At 36.7% G+C, this 23,675-nt stretch overlaps 2 protein-coding genes across 11 annotated transcripts in view; one reads left to right on the top strand and one right to left on the bottom strand.

The window, feature by feature from the left end:
• Positions 1-16,437, top strand: part of Chb (CLIP-associating protein) — a 56,208-nt gene extending 39,771 nt beyond the window's left edge. The window contains exons 1-22 of one of the 9 annotated variants that reach the window (XM_076326500.1): positions 281-746; positions 2,788-3,165; positions 3,359-3,390; positions 3,473-3,557; positions 4,946-5,103; positions 5,191-5,427; positions 5,514-5,767; positions 5,854-6,038; positions 6,463-6,573; positions 6,654-6,749; positions 6,839-7,019; positions 7,101-7,335; positions 8,268-8,333; positions 8,520-8,851; positions 8,936-9,239; positions 9,319-9,482; positions 9,553-9,703; positions 9,776-9,908; positions 9,994-10,153; positions 10,242-10,464; positions 10,795-11,001; positions 11,078-16,437. In XM_076326500.1, the coding sequence (XP_076182615.1) occupies positions 2,961-3,165; positions 3,359-3,390; positions 3,473-3,557; positions 4,946-5,103; positions 5,191-5,427; positions 5,514-5,767; positions 5,854-6,038; positions 6,463-6,573; positions 6,654-6,749; positions 6,839-7,019; positions 7,101-7,335; positions 8,268-8,333; positions 8,520-8,851; positions 8,936-9,239; positions 9,319-9,482; positions 9,553-9,703; positions 9,776-9,908; positions 9,994-10,153; positions 10,242-10,464; positions 10,795-11,001; positions 11,078-11,281 (3,723 nt within the window). In that variant the 5' untranslated portion in view covers positions 281-746; positions 2,788-2,960 and the 3' untranslated portion in view covers positions 11,282-16,437. Of the gene's footprint in view, positions 1-280; positions 1,341-2,787; positions 3,166-3,358; positions 3,391-3,472; positions 3,558-4,945; positions 5,104-5,190; positions 5,428-5,513; positions 5,768-5,853; positions 6,039-6,462; positions 6,574-6,653; positions 6,750-6,838; positions 7,020-7,100; positions 7,336-8,267; positions 8,334-8,519; positions 8,852-8,935; positions 9,240-9,318; positions 9,483-9,552; positions 9,704-9,775; positions 9,909-9,993; positions 10,154-10,241; positions 10,465-10,794; positions 11,002-11,077 lie in introns of those variants that run through there. The other 8 variants (XM_076326498.1, XM_076326499.1, XR_012994057.1 and 5 more) reach the window with 8 other exon arrangements.
• The window catches only part of LOC143154380 (facilitated trehalose transporter Tret1), a 36,744-nt gene continuing 29,498 nt past the window's right edge, over positions 16,430-23,675 (bottom strand). For both annotated transcript variants that reach the window (XM_076326515.1, XM_076326514.1), the window contains 5 exons: positions 20,695-21,151; positions 20,355-20,604; positions 20,064-20,270; positions 19,803-19,995; positions 16,430-19,019 (listed from right to left, as the gene is read on the bottom strand). In XM_076326515.1, the coding sequence (XP_076182630.1) occupies positions 18,766-19,019; positions 19,803-19,995; positions 20,064-20,270; positions 20,355-20,604; positions 20,695-21,151 (1,361 nt within the window). In that variant the 3' untranslated portion in view covers positions 16,430-18,765. The remainder of the gene's footprint in view (positions 19,020-19,802; positions 19,996-20,063; positions 20,271-20,354; positions 20,605-20,694; positions 21,152-23,675) is intronic.

Below are 23,675 nucleotides of genomic sequence, written 5' to 3'. Positions count from 1 at the left end.
TTAAATCGGTGACCCGAACGACCGTGGTCATCTTCTCGGTTCCCCTCGTGTCGATATTCCCCGTTGCATCGTCTTCGTAAACGATTAATAATTAACGAAAGAAAATCGACTATTTTTTGGCAGATGGTCGATATGTATTCTTCGTTGCGATGGATCCCTCGATTTGGTCCCCCAATCAGGGGCACCGATAGGGGAAGGTCCCCTTCCTTCTATCCGCGCGTAAGCAGCGCTTACCGGGAGAGTTCGTAGAGTAAACGAGAGTCGCCATTTAGCAACGTGAGAGACGCGTGTCTCTCGTAGCTAGACGTTTATAAGTGGCAGTTTCGCCGGATGCGTCGAATGTATCCAGAATCTTAACAGTTTGTGGCCGGTGGTGATCTTGATCTTTTTTTTTTCTGTGTCACGGGCCGAACACGATCACGGGTCGGGCGAGTGACGCGTTCTAACCGAATACATACGTGCTTCACTGCCGTTCACGGACAATGGGCAAGGACGATCGTTTCAGTTTCTCCCGACACGTTTGTTTACCTGATCAGACGTAGCTGTATCGAAATACAACGAAGTCACCAACGACATCTCTCCGACGTTGTTTCCACTTCGACGACTAATTCGTTGTAGAAGTGCCCATCGTGTCAGTTACATATTCGAACGTTCGGCGAGCGTACGATATTTTGCAGTGTTTCGCGATTAGCAACTCGCTACCGAGCGATAACGAAATTTCTTCGTTGGTAACGTTAATCGTATAGGTAAAGGAAACGCATCGTGTAGATACGTGTTGTTGCAGTGGAAAACTAACCATTCCTTTGTTCTGTTAGTCGGTTTTAACGAACGTGAGGTATTTCGTAAACAGAAAAAGAAGCGAATAAGAAGATGACGATTGTGTCCCGCGAGGAAATAGTCATCGTGACTGACGCGTTTCGAGAATGGAACGCGAAGAGATTCGTTCCGCTGTCGACCGCATTCACGTAAACACGTCCGTTGATTCGGTTTGGACCGAAAGTGACTCGTCGCAACTTACAGCAAGAAAATAATCATCGAATTGTCACGTCGTCGCGTGAAACGAACCGATGCAATTCTGTCACGAAGATTTTACGGCGTAACGTCGCCGCGAAGTCTAGAAGAAGTTCAGAAAACGTGCTGAAAAAAATAATAGCTTCTTTGAATTATTAATGCACTTTCTCGCGCGCGCGCGCGCGCGTGGCGACGGACGAACGAACGAACGAACGAATTTCACTTTCATCGAAATGTTCGAGGAAGATTTTCTTATCGATAGTTAGATTTTCTCCAAAGGACGCGTAATCAATGTCTATTACATTGTGCGAAAGGTAAATTGTCCAGAGGTAAATCTAAGATACCGATACAAGATGTATTATGAACGATGGCTCGTGCTTGTACACGTGTATGCGCGGTAATGAATTACGCGTAAACGCCGCATGCTGTATCCGTGACGCAATGATCCTTGGAAAAGCAATTCATTTTATTTTAACATATCCTCGATTGTTTCATTATACCTTGTGGAAAAATTCTTACCTGAAACAAAAAGACAGGCGGGAAGTTATTGAATGGATCTCGACCTTGGGCACTTTCATAATTACATTCTTCGGAAATACTATTCGAACCTGTGTTTAATTGCTTCTCTTGAATTTAATTCATAAGTTTCCTTCTTAGTTTATGTAACGACAGTATAAACTGCGATCGCAAAACGTCACTTGCACGAAAAATTATTTTCGATCTGGCTGATCAAATCGTGAAAAAGAACTACTCGTTTAAATCATTACATTTTATTTTAATTTCAAGCAAAATTTGCTCAAACCTGATTTCGTCTAATTAAACGTGACGAGGATGCTGCTGCGCGCTATCTGTAACGTGAGAAAATAACTCTCTCGTGTCTCATTGCCGTGGTTATTACGAATGATATCGCGGATGCAAATCTAGCTTCTCACCTTAGCACGTTGAACCCGTACCCGATATTTTTTAGGGCTCAATCGGTAACGATTACCCAATATTTTATACATTTTATATTAATAATTATATCGTTTCATTTGATACCATGATGTATGATAATTACAGGGGTAAATAAATATGTCGGAAATATCTGAAATAGAATTCTAAAGTTGTTGACGTCTTTTAGATCGGTTCAATTATGAATTTCTGTTACATTGTAAGTTGATGAAACATTTCTGTTCGATTTTTATCGATCGTCGACGACCACTGTCGATAATTATCGACGGTTTGGATAGGAAGAAGCCTTATGGCGTTCAGTCGCAAAAGGACTTGTGCATGGAAATCGTTTGAGAAATCGTGTATTGCCAAAGGATAATGTTCACGTTGTAGTTACTTCGACAATTTTATCAATAACATTCTGCAGACTTACATTCAGTCTACGAAACGCTAATTAGAAAATTGTACCTAATTAAGAGAATCCTCTTCCTAATAATTAAAGCAACGCTGAAAATCACTTTCACCGACGCACGTGTCGATTACCGGGATTGGCCTGTACATAGTGTTTCTAAATACATGGTACAAAAAGTGACAGTTCACGTTGGAAAAATAAATCGAAAGTGGGGAATAAAGTATTTGCACGAGTTTTCGTTTTTAAGACAATCGATGTGAAAATATGTATTATACATATTTACATACGTGTACTTCACGTTTCCTAGAGTTTTTCTCGTAAGTTTTGTACCTAAGCAAGCGGAAGTCTTTTGCTCCTCTTACGAAAATATTTCGTTTGTTTAACTTCGTTTATCGATATGTGCCATCTTAATTAGCGACGCGTTAATTTTTAAGAATGCAAGAAGAAGATAGCGCTAACGTACTATGTCACAATGAAGATTTCTTATACTGTGGTAGTGTTTTTTTGAATCATGTTGAAATATAAGTTGTACTTTACGTAACATTCAGAGATCATTCAGAAACTGTTATTCACTGATTGTGGTGTGTTCAATTTTCTTCTTCATAAAATGAATGATGCTGGTATACTGCTGTCAAGCAGCCATCGCTGCTTGCATAGAGGATTAAAAAAATATCCTAGTATTGATAAAAAGATATGGGATCCAAGTAGTAAATGGATTCTTCAGTGGGATAATATTGTGAAGCATCCAGGTGCTAGAGCAAGAGGATGTCATTGTGACATTCACAAACCACCATGGCTATATCCAGACTTAGGTACACAGTTCTAAAAAATTTTGAATAAAATAAATCATTCCATATAATAGATTGTACTCCATGGATTAATTATTTACCTTTAAAGAAAAAATATTTTTACACAAAGAAATTCTTTTGCTAAACTTTTATCTATAAATGTGTATGTGTTTATATTTTTATATTTATATATTTATATTTTTTTTTTCTATTCCAGTTGGAAAGAGTACAGACGAGCCAGACAGAGCTGTAAGTATTGGATATAAATAAATAAAATAATATGTATTTGTTAGTTCTGTGCATTTAAATGGGATAAATATAAATGTTATAGATTAAGTCTGCCCCCGTGAAAAGGTCAGCTGCTCCTCCAAAAAGAGGACAATTTGGACCTGCAAGAATTCCATCTTCTGCTTTAGGTACTTGTACATTTTGTTCAGAACTACTTATATATGTAATTCTGTACAAATTAATAAGACTAAAGTATATTATAAATAATTATTTTAATTTTATTTCAAGCATGGTACATTACAATATAGTAATTCAGGTGTATCATAAAATACATTTAACTCACAGTTCTCTAATTTTTGTCAGAAGTATAATAAAATGATCATTGTATTTGTAAGCATAGTATATTAGAATATTTTAAATGTTATACTTGCTCACTTAGAAAAGTAAAAAATAAGATAGGTAAAATAAGATAGCCAAATACACCTCAAGGTTTTAATTCAAATTTGTTTATAATTTCCAAGTAATATATTTAATTATTAACCTTTAGTTAATGAATTTACATTTATTTTACTGTTATGTTATATGTAAGCGAAAGCGCTTTGTGTGCTACAAGCAAATGCTCCATTATTTTTTAAAACATAAGTGTTTTACTTATTTCACTTCATTCACGCGAGTGTTGCAAATCTTATGATTAACTTTATGGAAACACATGTTCTTCCTGCAACCAGTGCACAGGTGTGAAGCGTGCTAACTTATAACTCTTATGCTTTCTCCTTACTGTGGCTCAGCATTTTAAATAATATTAATGATGTCTCTCCATCATTCGCCAATAAAATGTCAATACACTGTTGACATTTTTGTGACGAGAATGCTAATTATTCGCTTGCATGACAGCTCGACCTGGTAATGCATCACACACGGTTCCAAGGGCAGCAACCGTCAAACGAAACGTGTCAATAAAATCGACACCAGGTATCTAAAATTCCATTGGCTTTACTAGTTTTGTGTTATATCATGATGGTTCGTGAAATAATTTATATGTTTTGTTAAAAACTTGGTGCCTTTGTGTTATTTTTTTTCTTCCTTTTCTATAAACATCCATCATGATATAAATACAAGAAATAAGAAATTATTCAAATTTGGTCAAAATAATACTGGTCATGTGCCATGCATATTTTGGTTTAAGACCTTTGGATATCATTGCTTTATCTTTATTTGTTTGCGCTTTATTTAATAGGTGTGTGAAATTTAATAAGATGCTTACACATCTATAATATTTTTTCAATTGCACCGCTTTTTATGTCACCTTCACTTCATAATACTGTGAAGCATAAAATATGTAGGACGATAAGGTATCATATAATATACATTTGAAACTTTTGTCAATTTATAAAGTTCATAAATTCAAAGGTAAAGCGTGTTAAAAATTTCTGACAGTATCATATTTAGAATCAAAATGTTTCTGGATTACCATAATCAATTGCAAAAATCATTGCAGAACGACATTTTTTCATGATAAGTAGTATATATGTTCATGTTTTAATATAATGTATAAACTTCTGATTAATGTATCTAGGTCAGGCTGGTGCCGTTGATGAGGAGACTTTCCTTACAGCATTTGAAGATGTGCCATCGGTAAATTTGTTTTCAGCAAAGGATCTGGAAGAACAGATGAAAGTTATCAAAGATAACGTGGGTGATGACAAGAAAGATTGGAAACAAAGGACAGAAAGTGTATGTGTTGGAAGAATTAAACCGTTTTTAAAATACGTAACAGTCTGAATCAGTGGACACATGTAATGAACTTACCTTACTTTACAGATGAAAAAGTTAAGATCTATTGTTATCGCGGGTGGTACAAATTACGAGAACTTCCTAGAATGTTTGAAAAACGTGCAAAGACCGTTTGAAGTTGCTTGCTCCGATCTTAGGTCACAAGTTGTCAGGGAAGCGTGCATTACTTTAGCATTTCTTAGTCAACATTTGAAAAATAAATTTGCTAGTTTTGGAGAGGCAGTTTTACTCACCTTAATGAATCTCATACAAAATAGTGCCAAGGTGAGATTCGTAACAAATTGTTACCACCGACAAGAAGGAAATGTAAAGATATTGTAAAGCTTGTATTAATAATTTTGATCATTTAGGTTGTAGCAACTGCCGGTGCTGTGGCTGTGAGGTTTATTCTTCAAAATACACACTTCAGTCGTTTCGTGCCAATTATCACCTCGTGTTTAAATAACAAAAGTAAAGACATACGACGAGCTTCGTGCGAATATCTAAATCTAATTCTACAAACGTGGCCTACCCAGATATTGCAGAAACATGTACAAATATTACAAGACACGATTAAAAAGGGTATTGCAGATTCGGATTCAGAAGCTAGAGCTTTTGCTAGGAAGTAAATATACTTTATACTTGAATGTTATTGAATGCTCACTTTTCCGAAAGAATAGTAAATACAAACTCTATTTTAAATACTTTCAGATCATATTGGGCATTTAAAGATCATTTTCCCGAGCAAGCAGAAGCGTTGCTCAACAGTCTTGACACTGCATACAAACGTTCGTTAATGTCTCTTAGCAATAGTGGTAGTATTAACAGTTTGAACGTAGTCACGAGATCAGCAAGTGTTAGTCCGAGAACTTCTAGACCAGCAATGAGTGCCGCAGGTAAACCTCATTCATTTTTTATTTAATTAAAAGAAGATAGTACTTGTGACAGATAGTAATGGGGTTAGATATAAATGCAGAGACTCAGTTATAGCAACGCAGTGTAAAATACTTCTCACTTTTTTTCATGCTGCTTTTGTGATTCTTCTTTACATTAAACGTATGAAGGTAGTACGGAAAATTTGCATCAAACTTCGGGTCAACCACATGGCCCGCTCAGACGTACTCCGTCCTTGCCACGGTCTTATCGTCAGTCTGGTATTCCAGTTCTACAAAGACCCACTGACAATCATTGTAATTGTTACGTTCTTGTTTGATGCTTGAAAAGATCACCGCGATTTAGAATATTGCACTAAATGCATCCAATATACGCGACACAAATGTCTTCAGTATTTTTATGTATATCTTTCAAATTTTTCTTCAGATCGCGGAACGTCAGGTGTTAGGTCCACTAGCGCTATAGATTTGCAAGCTGCACAAAGAGCAAAAGCCAGAATGATGTATGCAAATATCAGCAGACAGAAAGCTTCTCTCCGTGAGTAGTAATTATTAAAATAATTATCCTTATTGTTGTTATACATTTCAAGCAGGCGCTCCCTATTATGTCATCTGTAGCACGTCCTAGTAAATCACCAGACACCATAACGGTTGCTAGTCCAGAAAGAACTGCAAGAACACGAACGAGAATGTCCGGAGTGTCGCAATCTCAGCGTGAGTAAAAAGAAAAAAGTTTCTCGACATTTTAAAGAAATATGATATTAGAAGAGTTTTAACTTAATTCATCTATGATATGGTAACAGCCAGCAGTCGGTCGGGATCACCATCATCTAGGCTGAGTTACGCGACGTATAATCGTGAAGGAGAATCCTTGATTGCGAGACCCAGACGATTATCTGGACACGGAATCAGGAGTACCGGTAATAGCCGTGAACCCAGCCCACAGAGATTTGGAATGGATAGAAGTTTCGCAAGCAAAATACGGTATTTACTTGAACATTTCGTTTTCACCTGGGTCTACTACTACTTTGGCTATATGAATAAGGAGTATTTTATAATTTGTAGGGGAAGAAATTTGCATATGTCTCCTACGGATAGACCTCAGTCTAGACCAGTCATGGCGCAAAAGATGTTGCAGCAATCACGCGAAGCGGAATCAGCATTAGCAGATGCGCTTACATTTGATAATATCGACAGTTATACAAGAACGCCAAGGGTAAAAGGTGACCACAGCGATGACAGTGAAACCAGTAGTATATGTTCAGAACGGAGCATGGATAGCTTCAGACGACCGAACGACGTAAGTAAAGAAAATATCACAGATTTTTGTCAAAACAATGGAATAACAATTGTCTTATCAGAATTGGATATTATTCGAATAATTTTGAATAAAAAATATTTATAATAGTTATCTCAATAAAATTGTGCCCAACACTGCATCTTAATACGATTACAGTAGAAGAGTAAAGTAATAACGCAATTAGTAGTTTATAACATGTTTATATTCAGCAACGCTCTTGTAATTGTTTGATGTGCACCCTTTCAGGTCCCAAATTTCATTATTAGAAATTCTTAACGAATAAATGATTAAATGCCTCATTGGCTGTACCTGGCGTAATGACATTCCAAAACAATATACATTAGTTTCATGTACATTGTAACAAGTATCACTCTGCATTAACATTACAGACATTATTCAAACAATTATTATATGCCATTATGCTTCCTTATTGGATGTTCATTTAATTTATTAATGCTTTTCTAATATTTATGTGCAATAAAATATACTACAAATGGCTGCAAAATTACATGTATTTATGGATTTCTATTTGCTATGCAATTTAAAGATGCTTTTACCATATATCTGCAAATATAAGGTTCAAGAAAATTATGCTACTTGCACTCGCTTGTGTAAAAACACTGTTTGACATTTTACACAAAGTAAGTTCCTGAACACTTTTATTTTATAACGTAATAAAATTACATTTTTTTTTACTGAGTTTGTTTACCATCCTTGATTATAAACATATATCATTTCCCGAATTCCTACCCCTATGGGGTAGATTCAGGCGAGAAGCTTAAGAAAGCAGCGCTTTCAGCATCCTATAACAGTGTAGATGACGCATGTTTGGTTTTTTCTTTTGGTTTTGTTGCGGCGTATTTGTTTGGTTTGGACTAACGCGATGCGCCGTTCTGTTCTCCATATCTGTCCATCGTCCATCTACCCATTAGTCGTTCTCATGGAGTGGCTCTCAACAAAGACTGTATCGTGATATGTGGGATCAATCTATCCCGAAGGTTTGTTAAATTTAATATTCATTTCCATTTACTTGATGCAAATATCTTCGATATTTTATATACTATACTCTTCTGCGGCAATACAAAAACCAAAAAATAATACCTACATTTCAAATAAGACTTTAAATTCATTGCTGTGATAATTTCATTACTCATTGTTGTGTAAACTAAATTGTTATTTTACAGGACATTAAGGACATTATTGAAAATTGTGCGCATAAACATTGGGGAGACAGGAAAGAAGGTTTAGTTGGATTGCAGCATTTTCTTTCAAATGGAAATACACTTACGGCGACGGAGTTACGAAAAGTGACGGATATTTTTACCAAAATGTTTATGGACTCTCATACAAAGGTCTTCAGTTTATTTTTGGACACATTAAACGAACTGGTAGCTACTCATAGCGAAGATCTTGGCGATTGGCTATACGTATTGTGTGCAAGACTCATGAACAAATTAGGCACTGATTTACTCGGGTCAATACTAGCAAAAATCCATAAGACACTCGATGTTGTCAGGTGAGACGAGAAGTATAATCCTCAAAGTTCGTATAAATGTTCGAATTATATTTGGTAACAGTTTGAATCTTTTTGCTTTTGTAGAGAATGTTTCCCAGGAGAACAACTTCTGCCTGCAGTGATGAGGTATCTGACAGATCCGACACAAACGCCGAATTCTCGTGTAAAACTAGCCACACTTACGTTTATTACGCAAATCGCAGAAACAGCAGAGCCGTCTGCACTTAATAATTCCGCTGGGTCAGCGCTGGCAAGGTTACTCGATTGGTCTAATGACGTTAAAAGCCAGGAAGTTAGAAAACATGCACAAAATGCTGTTATATCATTGTATAATTTAAATCCTCCGAAAGTGACTATGATATTGGCCGAGTTACCAAAGTATTATCAAGTAAGGCTATTTAAAAATAGTCCATAAACAAAATGGTAAATAGATCATACTTTTCCTAAAATATATTTGAACATCGTAGGAGGCGGCGCTGCCATTAGTACAGAATCATTTAAGAAAATCCTCGGGTACAAGTAATCCAGCGTCACCTGGTACTCCACCTCCAAGAGCGCAAAGTTCTCCAGCTCGTTCAAAAGCTAAAGGCGATATTGACAATGCGGACGAGAACTTGGAGGAAGTTTATAAGTCAGTTGTTTGCATATCTCTAATACGAAGATCCAATGGTTTAGCATTCTTTGTCATTTTAATTTTAAAGTGCTTCCTACAGATCATTGAGACGTACGACAGCAGAAATTCAGAATTACGGTTTCGAGCGTTTAGAACGAGCGACTACCAGCAAAGACAGTGGAATTAGTAATATGGCTGACGTAGAAGAGAAAATGGAAGGTCTCACGTTGTGTAATTCGGTAATAAAATAGATAATATGTGGATATCATTTATAAAGTGTAATGTTTTGTATAGCGTTTTGGTATTGTTAGGGTCGATCGTCTTCCGTTTCTTCGCCCACGCAAAGAGGACGGTCAGTAACAAATATTACGGTAAATGGTTCAAGCGATACGATTGCCGGAGATCTCATTTTACCTCAAGAAAATAACGGTTACAAAACGCATGGTACGTTTACCATTTTGTGTTACAGAAATTAATTAACGTTTGATTTATTCGAAAGTCGGTTTCATTGATTCAATACTTATTGCAGGATCATCGCCCGATTCGGCAAAGAGGCCAGAATGTTTAGATAATATGATTAAAACGTTGCAATCCAAGGTGTCACAGACTGAAGAGAAAGTATCAGCTCTACAAGAGTTTCAGCAATATGTTCGAGAAGGAGATGCCTCGTATATAAAACAAAATTTTAAGTAGGTTTTGTTCCATCAACGTACATTTGGTAATCACAATTATCAGAGGACTAAGTTGTTTTTTTTTTTCTATTTATTTATTTTTTAGGAAACTGCTCAAAACGTTATTAGATAGTTTGACTAATGATAACAAGAAAATGCAAGTAGAAGTACTACAAACATTTATCGATATGCTTAAGTGCCCAGAACTTGTAGACAGTTTTTCCGTTTATCCTGAACTTCTCATTCTGAAAGTAATTAGTGTGTACAAATTGGACGACCAGAAACAAGATTCTTCCAGCAGCAGCAGTAACTCGAGATCTTCAGTAATTGTATAAATTAATAGATATAAATTATAGTTCGTTCGATGAATGGAATCACCAGCTATTGCAACATTTTCTGTATGAGATTTTCGGAATGGTTATAATTGGCGTAGAAATTTTATTGTATTTCTATGTTTAGAAAATGATACAAATTCGGCCCTGGAATGAACAAATGACTTTAATTATTTGTCGCAGCCAATAGTTGTGGCTACTACCCTTCGTTTGTGTTTCAGCACGTGCATGTTTTGTTTATATCTGGTGATTTGACTCGTTGAACAGACTATAGTTTTTCTGCATCGTTCAATGCTATGATTAATTGTTTATATTTACCTTTAATAGATTCTTTGGATAGCAGAAAAATGTGCTGCAACAATAGCAATGGTTCTAAAACCAGAACAAATAATTCATTTAGTATCAACCATAATAACTACAGAACCGTATCCCCTAAACATGGGTGCAATTAAAATGCTGCACAAAGTAGTGGAACATTGGGGTCGAGATGCGATAGAGCCTCATTTGTCAAAAGTTATGCCTGGTCTCATTAAGGTAATTTGAAATATTTTCGTTATAGATACCTTACCTTTTTTCTACGCGTGGCGTTAATACCTATCTTTATCATTAGGCTTACGACGATTATGAAAGCGCGGTGCGCAAAAGTGCCGTGTTCTGCATGGTAGCGATACATTTGGCAGTCGGCGAAGAGGTCCTGAAGCCTCATCTCAGCTGTTTGTATACCAGTAAACTGAAGCTTTTAAATATCTACATTCAACGCGCGCAACAGGCAAACAGTCAGCCTGCGAGTCCACGTAGTAATAGCAAGAATTAACTAACATCCAACTCCGCGACGCTTAGGATCGCGATACTTAAGAGATTTGCCCGTCTAGGTGCAAGGCATGAACGAATGCTGGTTAGCTTCCTCAGTAAGTCCAATCCGTGACGACCATGAACCCGGATATGATATACAAATCGAAGTAACTTCGATGCGATAGACTGATCTGTACGACTTCACGGCAAGGTGTGTGTGTGTGACAGTTAAACTCCTGACAGTGATGTTGCACAAAAACAGCTAGTGTACGAGTTTACGGACATTGTTTTGTTTGCTAAAAAATTTATACCTGTTGCAAAGTAAGAGTTTCAAATTTTTGTTTAGCGACAATTAAGTATTGGTACATGCGTGTTATGTAGAAACAGTTTTATATTCAAGCAATCGATGCAGGGGCAACCATCGCGAATCGCTATAGGGTATAAGATTTTTCACTCAAGATGCACGTGTATCTTTGATTGAGCGTTACACATTGGTATTAAGTTGCAGTGTTGTATTTTACGAAGAAAGCTTTAAGAAACTTTCCTCCGTACGTTATATAAAACTCGTGAAAGCAGTATCGTGCCTCTTATCCGCTTTGTGATTTGATATACTTTGAATTTTGTTTGCTACTCGTTAAGATATTGTATATATATTTAGGTGTTTCAATGTATTGTTGTGCGTCTCTTAGAGTTGATTGCTAAGCTTCGAAAGGACTGTGATTCCCATAAATTAAATGTCGGTCCAATTTTGAGTGAAAGTTTGATAAGACAGTGCGACATCACTGCCGAGAGGATCATATTATTATACTTTGTAAGCAGAATGTACATGAACACCAATTACGCAGATATTCAGGAAACGTTGTATAAAATGCGTTATACGCTTGTTCGCCGATTTACAAACATCGTTGGTAGTATCGCGCGTCGCAATAGGTTTCTGTGCACCTTGCAATGAATAAGTAAGCAAGAAAATAAGACACGAGAGTTTCATAAATTTCTCCGAAATAGCAAATGGGCGACATGTTTTGGTATCGGCTCTGTACGACTAGTGGGGATAAATAAATCGTAATAAGAAATATTATTTTTTCGTATTTCAGTATTAACGAAGACCCGCGCGAATATCGTATTTGTTTCATAACGCTACCGTAACCGTGTCCGACGATGACGAGGGTTTTTACGTACATAGAATCGTCATGTCGAAGAACAAAGCGTTAATTTATTCGTTGAAAATCTATATGCTAGTCAAATTTCCAAGGACGCACAATGACCCAAGAGACGCAGACGAGAAGTAGTCGGAACTTTCCAAAAAAAAAAAAGAAAAACAGGAATAATAAAACATGAACACAATGAGAGAGTCTGCGAGAGATATAGGGAGAATGCGAGAGAGTGAATGAGAGATTACATGCGAAGAGGAATCAGCGAAACTAGACTAGGAACGATTAGGAAACCGATTTACAGGAAACTAACGTTAATATTTAAAACTATTCGTCACGTTGCCAATAATTACATGAATGCTAAATCAAAGCTAACATAACGAGGTTTAGTAATATTCTGTGCCATTGTCATTTCTGTTTTACTATATAAGGATAAAAGTATATATAAATATATAGACATCACCCTTCATCTTTTCTTACTGCTAGGTCGGGATAATGAAATAATTTTATGGTAAAATTGAAAGTGGAATCATCGAAGTGTTAAAAACAGATATTGGTTATGAAATTCAACAGTGTCCTTCCTTTTTAGACAACATATTATTACGTGCAAATTATGTTCATACATAAACTGTCTTGAAGATTAAATGCAGACGTTTCACCTGACTCGATCCGATAACGTGTTACTAATGCGTATCGATTATAATAGACGGCCAAATAGTGCCAAAAAGGTATCGAACGAAATATGGACGGAAAAAAAGCAATTGGATATGAGCGTTCAAGTGTCAGGGCTATTTCTTTTACTTGGTGCCTTTGGCGTCGTCGGAACGAGATTTGTTCGGGGATCGTCTTTCATTGACTTGTAAAAAGTGAAAGCTATCGTTGGAGCGATTGTAGTTTGCAAATAGCGAGAAAGCCTCCTGTATTCGTCGATGTCGCGAGAACTGACAGTGATCGAACTTTGCGTAAAGTTTTCCCATTCGTTATCACGATGCAACTAATTCTATCTGCATGTTCATTTCGCTACTCTATTGTAGAACACGAAAAACGCGTTCTTCGTTGTACGATATATATGTATCATTGCCATCGTCAAAGAATGTATCATCTATTTTCATAGAGCGCTAAAACTGCAAGACGAATTATTGTACGGACGCGAATAGTTTTCACCGACAATTCTTTGGTCATAGACAGGATGAATAGTTTGGTTACAGAACATCGTACAATGTGTTACGATATTTTTTTTAATGGGTTACCGGTGGGGAAAGTACAGAGATATACGTAACTATCGAGTTAGTCCAACATGAACTGTAACGTTACGTTTGTTGGTATTATTTTCGCAATCCATTCGTCGTTTACTTTTATTTAAAAACGACTTAAGGTTTGATCTGGTGTGTACGCATCGTGTATATATATACATATAAAATTTAGAACCTAATGTAACTAATTAATACGGATTAGGTAGCTCACCGTCACTGCCTGCAGCGTTTTGGTCGTGCTGAGAATGCGGGTCTTGGCACCCCTGGACTCTGCGTGGTGTCGCGATCGTTTATACAATATTAAAAAAAAAAAAGAATTGCTTCTTTTGTTAAGTTTTCGAGCATTATTATTGATAACAGGATTTACATTATATTTACTAATGCGTGTATGATACGTAGGTATGAAAAATTATATTACGACATATTATCAAGGTCCTTGCCACTTTTGCATTATGACGACCGATGATCATTTTATGCATAAATCGTTCGTTACATCGACTATAGGTACACTTCACAAAAGAAAAAAAATATGCATAATGATTAATTGTAACTCGAAAGGAGTCATCGTAAAAATTTCTACGTCAGTGTCTATGCACGACTATGTTTTCTTATCTTGCACAGTTAGCTACGAAAGAGCAATTTAATTGTTTGGAACGATTAAAAAGCATTGAAGAAACGAAGCACATGGGCACGTTTGTCGTAAGAAATCATTGCGATGTAAAAAAAAAACAATACGTTTCTATAGAGTCGTGACGTATCGATAACGATCAGCGTACGAAAATTTCGATTTTCAACTGTGTTAGCGGAAGATAACAGTTTCGATATTATTATTCTTACACAGACAAATTCGTGCTGGTTCTTCGCTTTGTATGATTTTTGTCCGAGCGCGATCAAATAGAATAAGATATAAACTCTTGCACCGCAGACATGGCTATTAATTCTGTTAACATTGATTAATTTTTGGTACTTTTCGCACGCACAGATGTACTTCTTAATATTTCCTGGATCCACCCCAATCGTGATCATTTTCTTTCGATTTCCAGAGAAAAGGGGAATCAACGAAAAACGTAAAAGGAAAATTGTTTGAATCGCCGATATATTTAATACGCTACTCGTACTAGTATTAGAGAATATATTTTATATGCGAACGATGAATAGTCGGTTGCTTCATATGTCTGTCAATAAATAAAATTTGAAAATATTTCTAATCCCGTGTTGAGCATATGGGATTGTCTAATTCTTTGTACTTCTGTTTCTTTTTTTAAAGGTACTAATCGTGAGGACTATGATATTCTCTTTGGCCTGGTGTACTAGTCGATTATAAATAATACTACTTTGGGTGGATAAAACAAGATTGGGATTGACAGAATTAATATGCAATACTGCTGCAAAAAGTAAATTTAAAAAAAACCATATATATACATATAAAACAGATCGGTTATGTTACAAAGATTTTGTCTGGCTATCCTTTATTAACTGTCGATCTTATATGCTATACACGTATGCATACATACATTTATGGAGCTCATGTAATTAAATCTCGTATATAATTTTCGTTCGTTGATTGATGAATTCGCGTCAGAATAAAACCAATTGTCGTATACTTTGAAACAATTGAATTTGTTATGTTTTATTTAGACCAATAATAAGAATTACACACGCGGATATATCAATTATCCGCTCAATTTAGAATTAGAATGGATATAAGCAGTATTATCTCACATCTCACATACTAAAATCGTGGTTTACCGGTTACCGATTATCGGTTACTGTTTATCGTTCAGATGGCAATTCACGTATATATATACGTATCTATGATTTTGTGTACCCTCGGTCGATCAATCGCCGGTAATTTGTTTCTAATAGTAACGATTGACAACATGGAAATAATTAGTAGTATTCATGTGGCAATACATACCGGCATAGCAAGATTCAATTCAAACATTGTGGGATAAAAAGAATTCTTATTAAACTAATAAAATGAAAAAACAAAATGCTTCACGAAATGTAACGATTGTCATATTTGAAGAAGAGGAAAAACTCAACTCCTTGATATGTAACATCTTGTAATTATTCCTTTCGTTTAAATAGGCAGGGTTCGGAATGTTCGAAGTTCCTGCTTGTAATTTTGTATTAAATACTGAATTATTATAGATGTGGTTTTTCCATAATTATCGTGTATCGTTGTGTAAAATAGTTGTATGCGTTTTACATACGTATATCGAGAAATATCGTAATTGAAGAAGTTTTTATAACCTGTACAGTGAGAGCGATTCAGTCGCCAATATAAAATTTTGTCAATAATGGCTATCGACAATTGAAGATAAAGACAGCGAGTGAGAGCAAATGAGAAAGAAAGATGAGTAAATACGAGGATAATGAATGAGATGTACCGTCATCGATTGAATGAAATTGTCAACTTTTTATTCGTTCTACAGATTACGTTCCACGCTACTGGTGACGTCATAGTTTATCTGACAGTATCCCAACACTGTTAACGAGTGTTTGAATGCCCACTCTGGTTTACAATCTACTAATTACCCTACAATTGCACACATCGTGTCGAACTTCGTCACGTTTCTGGCCAATAGCGGCAATACCTGCGATGGTGAGGAAAGTAATTGTAAATCAGAGTGGAAATTTAAATAATCGTTAGCCGTTTTCTCGCAGACAGATAGTACATGTATGTCTCGTTTGCATTCACTGTAGGTGTACGCAGATCGGCAAACGAAAGTCATCGTTTCCATTTTGAGTAATAAATTGATTAAGCAGTCGGTAAGTCGTTTTATTTGTGGTTTCCAAAAATATGATTTTATTAGAAACACTTCATGAAATTTTACAATGGTACGTACACAAATATAAATGTAGGTATATATGTATGCATACATCCATTTATACTTAAGAAATACAAACATGCTGTATTGCACAATACAAAGTATATTAGTGTAAGAGCTACTCTGTTTGCATATTCAGACACACTTATATTACAAATAATCATCGAACAGTCGACAAAAAAGAAAGGCACTTGTCGAACCAATAGTTTCGACACCTGTTGCAAAATTTGCTTTTATACTGAATGAATAATCGTATATTTCTTTGTGGGATAGCCGTGACGATCATTGAAAATTTGATTGCATTGAGGATTTTTACGGATTAATTTCTTCTAGATACACGGATAAGGTAATCATCGATAAAAATTAATTGGAACTTTTATTTGACATGGCACCATCTTTCGTCGGCAAAGTCTGTTCGATTATGCACGATTGTTATCGAGTATCTTCGCTCGAAACTTTAAGATAGACTTGGACGTTAAATCTGGTCCATCGATTACGAGGCTATCACATCTAATAAAAAGTAAGTTCAATTAGTCAGCGATAGAATATTTGTAGGGACTTCTGACAGATAGAACTGGGTTAGTTTTATTCTATGGTTTTCCTGTAGGTAACACGTAAAAAGTACTTCGCGTGTTTCGTGTACGGTCTAACATAGAATATACACCGTGGAGCATTAATTCTTGCGTCCTTTTCGTGAAAAGATCAATGATCCCTGGTGTATGCATACATGGGGCCATTTTAGTATCAAATTCGGTATAAAGATATCGAAAAAGGTTTGCATTTTTATAAATAGGTTATCAAACGTGAAGTAGCGCCGTACAAAGGTCATAATCTTAAATACCTATTAAAATGGACGAGCGCCATAGAAAAAAAGTTAATTGAACACAGCGCCTGCGCTTCGATACAGGGTGTCTCAAAATATATAGTACAAACACATAGGCGATTGTTATTTCCTTCAAACAATAAATCGAAAATTTGGAATACATTTGTTTTGTCCGTTCTTTCTTCGTGTTCGAGAAAATCATCTTCGAAAATACTTGCGGTACCTAGGCGCTAGACTCATGTACGTTAAGTAAACAAAGCTAATCGAATGAAAATAGTACTATCGGTTATAAATTATTACTTATATACATAGGTAAACGAATTTCAATCGAGCACGAGCATACCGCAATTTTCAAAATCAATTCAACTGTACGAGAGAAGAAGCCAATTTTATTCTACGATTTCGAATTATTTATTCTTCCAGAAAAGAAACACGCCTATCTCAGTTTTTACCGTGTATTTACGGCCACCTTGTAAATTCGTTTGAATGAAAAACAGGATACTGTAACCGACTGTCACAGATTGTACAATATTTTTGTTTACAAGTACTGTTAAATCACAGCGAAGTTGTTCAATTGATTTCCAGAAAGGAATAGCGTAAGAAAGACATTAGCGCGTAATCAACGTTTATTCCGAACGAAGAACTATTATTCATCTCTTCTACAGCCATCCGTGCTCGTGTGCACGAAAGACTGTATCAGATCAACATGTAATACTGCTTTGTGTGTCGCGTGTAGAGTCGTTTACTATTTTTTTGGTACAAATATTCTCCGACCCGTTGTCCTCGCAACGTCACGTTGTGAGTGCGTGGTCGTGTAGCAGTATTGATTTCTTTCCACGCAAGCAGATGTGCCTCTCGTGATTGTTATCGTAGAACTCTCCAAAAAAAAAAAAAAGAAAACAGTCGTAGAAATTCGTTAATACGCTGTTTGTAATCCCATCGTTTACCGATTACTTTTTCTCAAGAACATTTTTCGATTTAACAACAACCAAGGACTCGTCTCGAGGAAACTTCGAAGCTATGATTACAACCAAGCGATATAGTGATTCTTCCACAGCGTGCTCTCTTCAAAATTTCTCGTCTTATTCGCTACATCGCTTTCTTTCCGTTTACACGTCCTTATAATCGCGATTCAAGCGAAAGCAAAGCTTAAATACGAAACTACGCAGCTTCGTAATGCACTCCCATAGCACTCCCTGGTCTCTCGACTCTGACACGCTACTATAAATGATACTTAACGATACCGAAGTGATCAGTGCTTTGTTCATAAAAATCTGTGTGCGACTGATCGCGCTTTATCTGTTTAAAGGTAACTTGAATCAAAACGTTATCCGCGTAGCCACGTATAGAACGAGTGTTACACGTACAACGTAGCTCCCTCCTCTGGTTAAGAATCTCTTCTCGCAGATCCAGCCTGTGCGAAACAAGGCTATTAAACAAGTATATTAAACGTTCTGTATGGATTTCGATTTCGCTGGATTTAGTGGCTCTGTGGCGGACGTTATCTCGTTTCGTTTGTTCTTCCTCTTCGCGCGTTGCTTTCGAGCCTTCGATTCGGCTCCACAAGCCAAGAAATTATTATGGAAGTATTCTTCGATCTCGGAGAGCTTCTTGCCGTGGGTTTCCGGTAGCAAAAGCCACACGAAAACAGCTGCACCTATCGAAATACCGGCGAAGAACCACTGCACGGCATAAGATCCTTCAAACAACAAATAAATTAACGTGTTTATTCTCGAAAACTCGAATTAGGGTAAAAACGTTTAAGTATATAATTATAATTATTTCATATTACATGTCAAAGGTGACTCTCGTTGATTTTAACGAAATTTGACGGGCTCGTATGTTTACATATACAACAATTGTAACTGGATACAGCCAGTGTAAGGTTTGACAAAATCGCTTATTCAGATATATTTGAGTAATAGAGGACTCGTATCCAAATTCGTGATCTTTTCTAAACCAGAGAACAAAATATTAGCAGCCTCTTACATTTTCAAATCTGTCGTTGCTTTTGTACATTACTCAAGTACAGAGTTGAATTTTTCTAAACTTTATACTTATTTTTTTTTTTACAACTGGCTGGTCATCCACGGTTACAACTTCATTAAAATCGGTGAAAGTCATTTCTGACATTCCCATTATGAGAACGTTAAGAATCCGGTTGCCGTAATACGCTTATGCAAACGGTAGGTAAGTGGCGGATGCATACCAATGTATACGCTACCACGGACACATACGTATAGGTAGAGTTTTATGCAATAGTAGCAAAAGTTTTCGGGGGAGATTTCGAAAACTAGAGTCAACTGTTGCTCAAACAGTTACTCAAAATAATGTTCCTTGCGACGTAGTTCAAGATCGTTGAAACCGGTGTTCAAACACCTTTTGTAGACAATTATCGAATAATTTCTATAACATCTTTATCTCCAATGATGTTAAAAATTTAAATTCTTAAGAGATTGCATAGAATTGATCAGGTACGTACCACCCAGAAAGCTTTGTAAACTCCTGTAACTTTGCAAAGCAGTAAACAATAGCAAGTTGGCTATCGAGTAGCTGATGGAATGAGCTATTCCTCTGATCTCGGTTGGGAACAATTCCGCAGTCATGGTCCAGGGAATGGTTAGCATACCGACCATAGACGAGCAAACGTATAGCAGCAGACACAGGACAGGTACCTAACGAACGGATAAATTTAAATTAATCCTTTATTTGAAGAGTTCCAGTCGAAATTTTCATTGCATACCCAGTAACCGGAGCGATCGCCGGCTTTAATGAGGAGAGTGAAATAACCGGAAACGATCATACAAAGTGCCATGCCCAATGACGAAATTATACACAATGGACGTCTCTTGTACCGCCTCAGCAGCCATGTATTCACCATCGAACACAGGAACCGCGTTGCACCGACTAGAATCGAGGCTATATATTCGTCCACACCGGAGCCAACTTCCTGAACAACGATAACGACAATTATGAAACAGGAATCAACGATCTCGACTCTTGGAGATGATTCAAGAAGTTCATGGTTGCTTACTTGGAACCACGTGACAGCATAGAAGAGTGTAACGTAGATTCCTGAGAACTGTTGGAAAAAGAAGAGCAGAAAGAGTATCGTTATCGGCTTCCATCCCGTAGGTTTCATGAATGCTCGGATCTTGTTGGACACGCCACCGTATTTGCTCTTCCTCTGTTCGCTCAGTTTGATTTCATTCTCCTTCACGATCGTTGTTAACTGTGCCTCCGCAGCGGACATCTTCCCCTGTTTCGTCTCGTATTTGTACAGCCTGAAACATTAGCTCCACGTTAGAACTACACTCGACCAGGTAACATTCTTATCGTCTATAAAATATGTCTTTTACAGAACGATTCCTTACCATTCTAACGACTTTTTCGCTTCTTCCGTTCGACCCTTGGAGACCAGCCACACAGGAGACTCGGGCACAAAGACTTCTACTAAAATAATTGGTACAACGGCGTAAATAATGCCGAGCCAAGCCACCAGCCTCCAATCCATGAACGCGCCCTTCAAGTACGACAGGAGCATGCCGAAGGATGCCAAAGTCGGACCGAAAGACATCAACGATCCTCTAAGTTCAGGTCGTGCAACCTCGGTGATGTAAACGATAGCTGGAGAGGTTGCTAGAGCCGTGGCTAGTCCAGTTAATAGACGACCAACTAAAAGCATCGGAATGTTCGTCGAAAGTGCTATGAGGATCCAGCCAGCCACAAACGGGATCGCACCTAATTGAAGGGTTCTCAACCTTCCAACTATCTCCATCAAGAAGCCGCCCATTATCGAACCCAAAGGCGTACACACTACCACCACGCTGGCTGAAACATTGAACATTCTTACAATTTTTATGCACTCGTTCCAGGTCACGATATTGAGGAACCTCGATAGTTGTAGGAAAATAGGACTGATCGTTTGTACAATTATCGAGGTAACCAATCTACGAAGACACAGCCCCACTTAGATAGCGTATTTAAGGGTTCTCAACCTTCCAACTATCTCCATCAAGAAACTGCTCATTATCGAATTCAAAGGTGTACAATTATCGAGGTAACCAATCTACGAAGACACAGCCCCACTTAGACAGCGTATCTTCATTACCTACGATCACAACTAACTGCTAGTTTTATTTACAACTTTAAATGTTGTAAAGTGACTATCTCTTCCTCTTGTCAACATGGTGCAACACACAACGTTCTCGTGCTTTTTATCAAGGTTTTATTTTACTTATTATTTACTAACAAACGGGATATTTTTATTTGACGATTTTATTCACTGAATTATGAAAAAAAAAAACAAAATGCAGCGATATAAGAACATTGCATTTTATAGAAGCATGGTGAGAGGACAAAGTTCAGCGAATATGGCCGTTCTACAACCTAACTGAAACTTAAACTTATAAACTACTCGCATATAAGAGCGATAGAACGATGTTACGTCCAACAAGGAAATGAGAATGTAGTTATGGGAAACGGAAAAGAATAAAGCATCGAATTGCATGTTTAAAAATAGTGTAGAAGTTTGTGAAACAGATATTGACTGAAAGACTATTAAAATAGTACGCAGACACAAAGGAAAAGGAAGTTTGAGAAAAATATACATATACAGAACTTGGTTATTAAAGCATCAACAGTATGCAAGGACAGACTGGGGAGGAGTAAATTATACAAGTAAATAACAGACCAAATATCCCGTCAAATATAATAATTATATAACAACAGTGTATGAAGAAAAATATCTTGGAATTTGCGTGTTTAAAAGACGAATAAAAAAAGAGAAAAATATTCATCTAAATATAGATGATACATATTCTTGGGATAGTGGTCAGTGTTACTTAAATTAACTCGAAGAAACTTAATATTAAATAAAAGAGTCGTAAAAAGTTTAAGTGTTGCTTTTAACTGCTTCTACTGAATTGCAAAATAAATTTGTTCGGTTAAATTTAATACGTAAGCTGCTTTGGTAGTAGCGATGGTAGCAGTGTTAGGTGTAAACTAAATACCCGTGACTTCGTCATTATCACAGTTGAATTCCGCAGCAGTGAAATCGATTCTTAGAAGAGAAACACGATACTTGTGGCGATTAAACGAATTTCTGTACGATGGAAGATGCAGAAAATTTATGCCAAAGGTTTCGAAGAGAGGAAAATAATTGAAAAATAGTACCATCGCTTACAAAAAAGAACTCGAGCTCGCTAATGTCAACAGCCATGAAATGTATCGAGGGATTCGGTGGTAAAAAATAATTGTCGCTCTCTCTTAGTTTTCAAGATACAATTATTAAAAATCTTGAGCCGTAATATGAGTTCGCATCTTCATCAGCACGAGGTTGTAACTCATGCGTGCATCGAGTTGCCTGTCACTACGGGAACTTCAATTAGAAACAAAGCACAAGCATGAAAATAATAATTTACGTAAGGCACGAGGTACAGTCTTTTACAACAACGCGAGCTGAAACGTACAAACCTTTTGTTTCGTTATTCAAAATCATTGTATTTATATATTTACTATCGCACAATGTAACACTGTATTATATTTGTAAATTATTTTACATTTCACGTTTATGGTTACGTCGTGTGTTTATTTAATAATTTTCATTTTTTTTTTTTTCAAAAATGGTCCCGAAACAGAAACAAAAGACGTAAAATTTCATTCGCTCGTTAAGGCTTCAAAAATCATGCATATTAATTACAATTTATTTCGAATTTGGATACGTTTATTCGTCGTTATAGTTTCGTAAACAACCCGAATATAGTTTAGATTAACATCGTCTGTTGACGCACAAACGATTCTAAGTTCAAAATAAATAGTAATTACTCAGTACAGTATTTTCTCTTTGTGCTTCGCTTCTAATTATAATTACATGCTTTCACGACTCGCAACTTCACTCTCATTAAGGCTCGTGTTGTAACTCTAGAGTTCTGATAATTATATCTTGAAAAATTATATGGTTTTAAGGGCATTTGCAATCTCGAATCTTGACCAAAATTCGACTAAGTAATTGTTTCAGAGTCACCGTAATAATTTCATCACCCATTGTATATTGGATTACACGAGAACACGAGATCTCTCTTTTATCTGGTTTATAAAAGTCGATGGACAGTGACCTTATCGTTCGCGTAAATTATCCGGGTAATTAGCATAAACGATAGACCTGTTCTTATCTAACTGTAACGTTGCGCCATTCGTTGTGGAGATTCTAATAAAATCATCGAGCGCTCGTAAAACGTGACAATTATCGCTTTGTCGACACTAATTGCTGCACGCGTATGTCCTCGTTTCGATCGATGTACGATTCTCGCGTTTCGCGCGTACTCATCATCGTGGCTCGCTTTCATTGACACCA

The sequence above is a fragment of the Ptiloglossa arizonensis genome, chromosome 14 (assembly GCF_051014685.1).
Source record: "Ptiloglossa arizonensis isolate GNS036 chromosome 14, iyPtiAriz1_principal, whole genome shotgun sequence".
Classification (NCBI taxonomy): Eukaryota; Metazoa; Arthropoda; class Insecta; order Hymenoptera; family Colletidae; genus Ptiloglossa; species Ptiloglossa arizonensis.
Note: the sequence above shows the minus strand (reverse complement) of the source record. Positions and strands in the feature narration are given on the sequence as shown.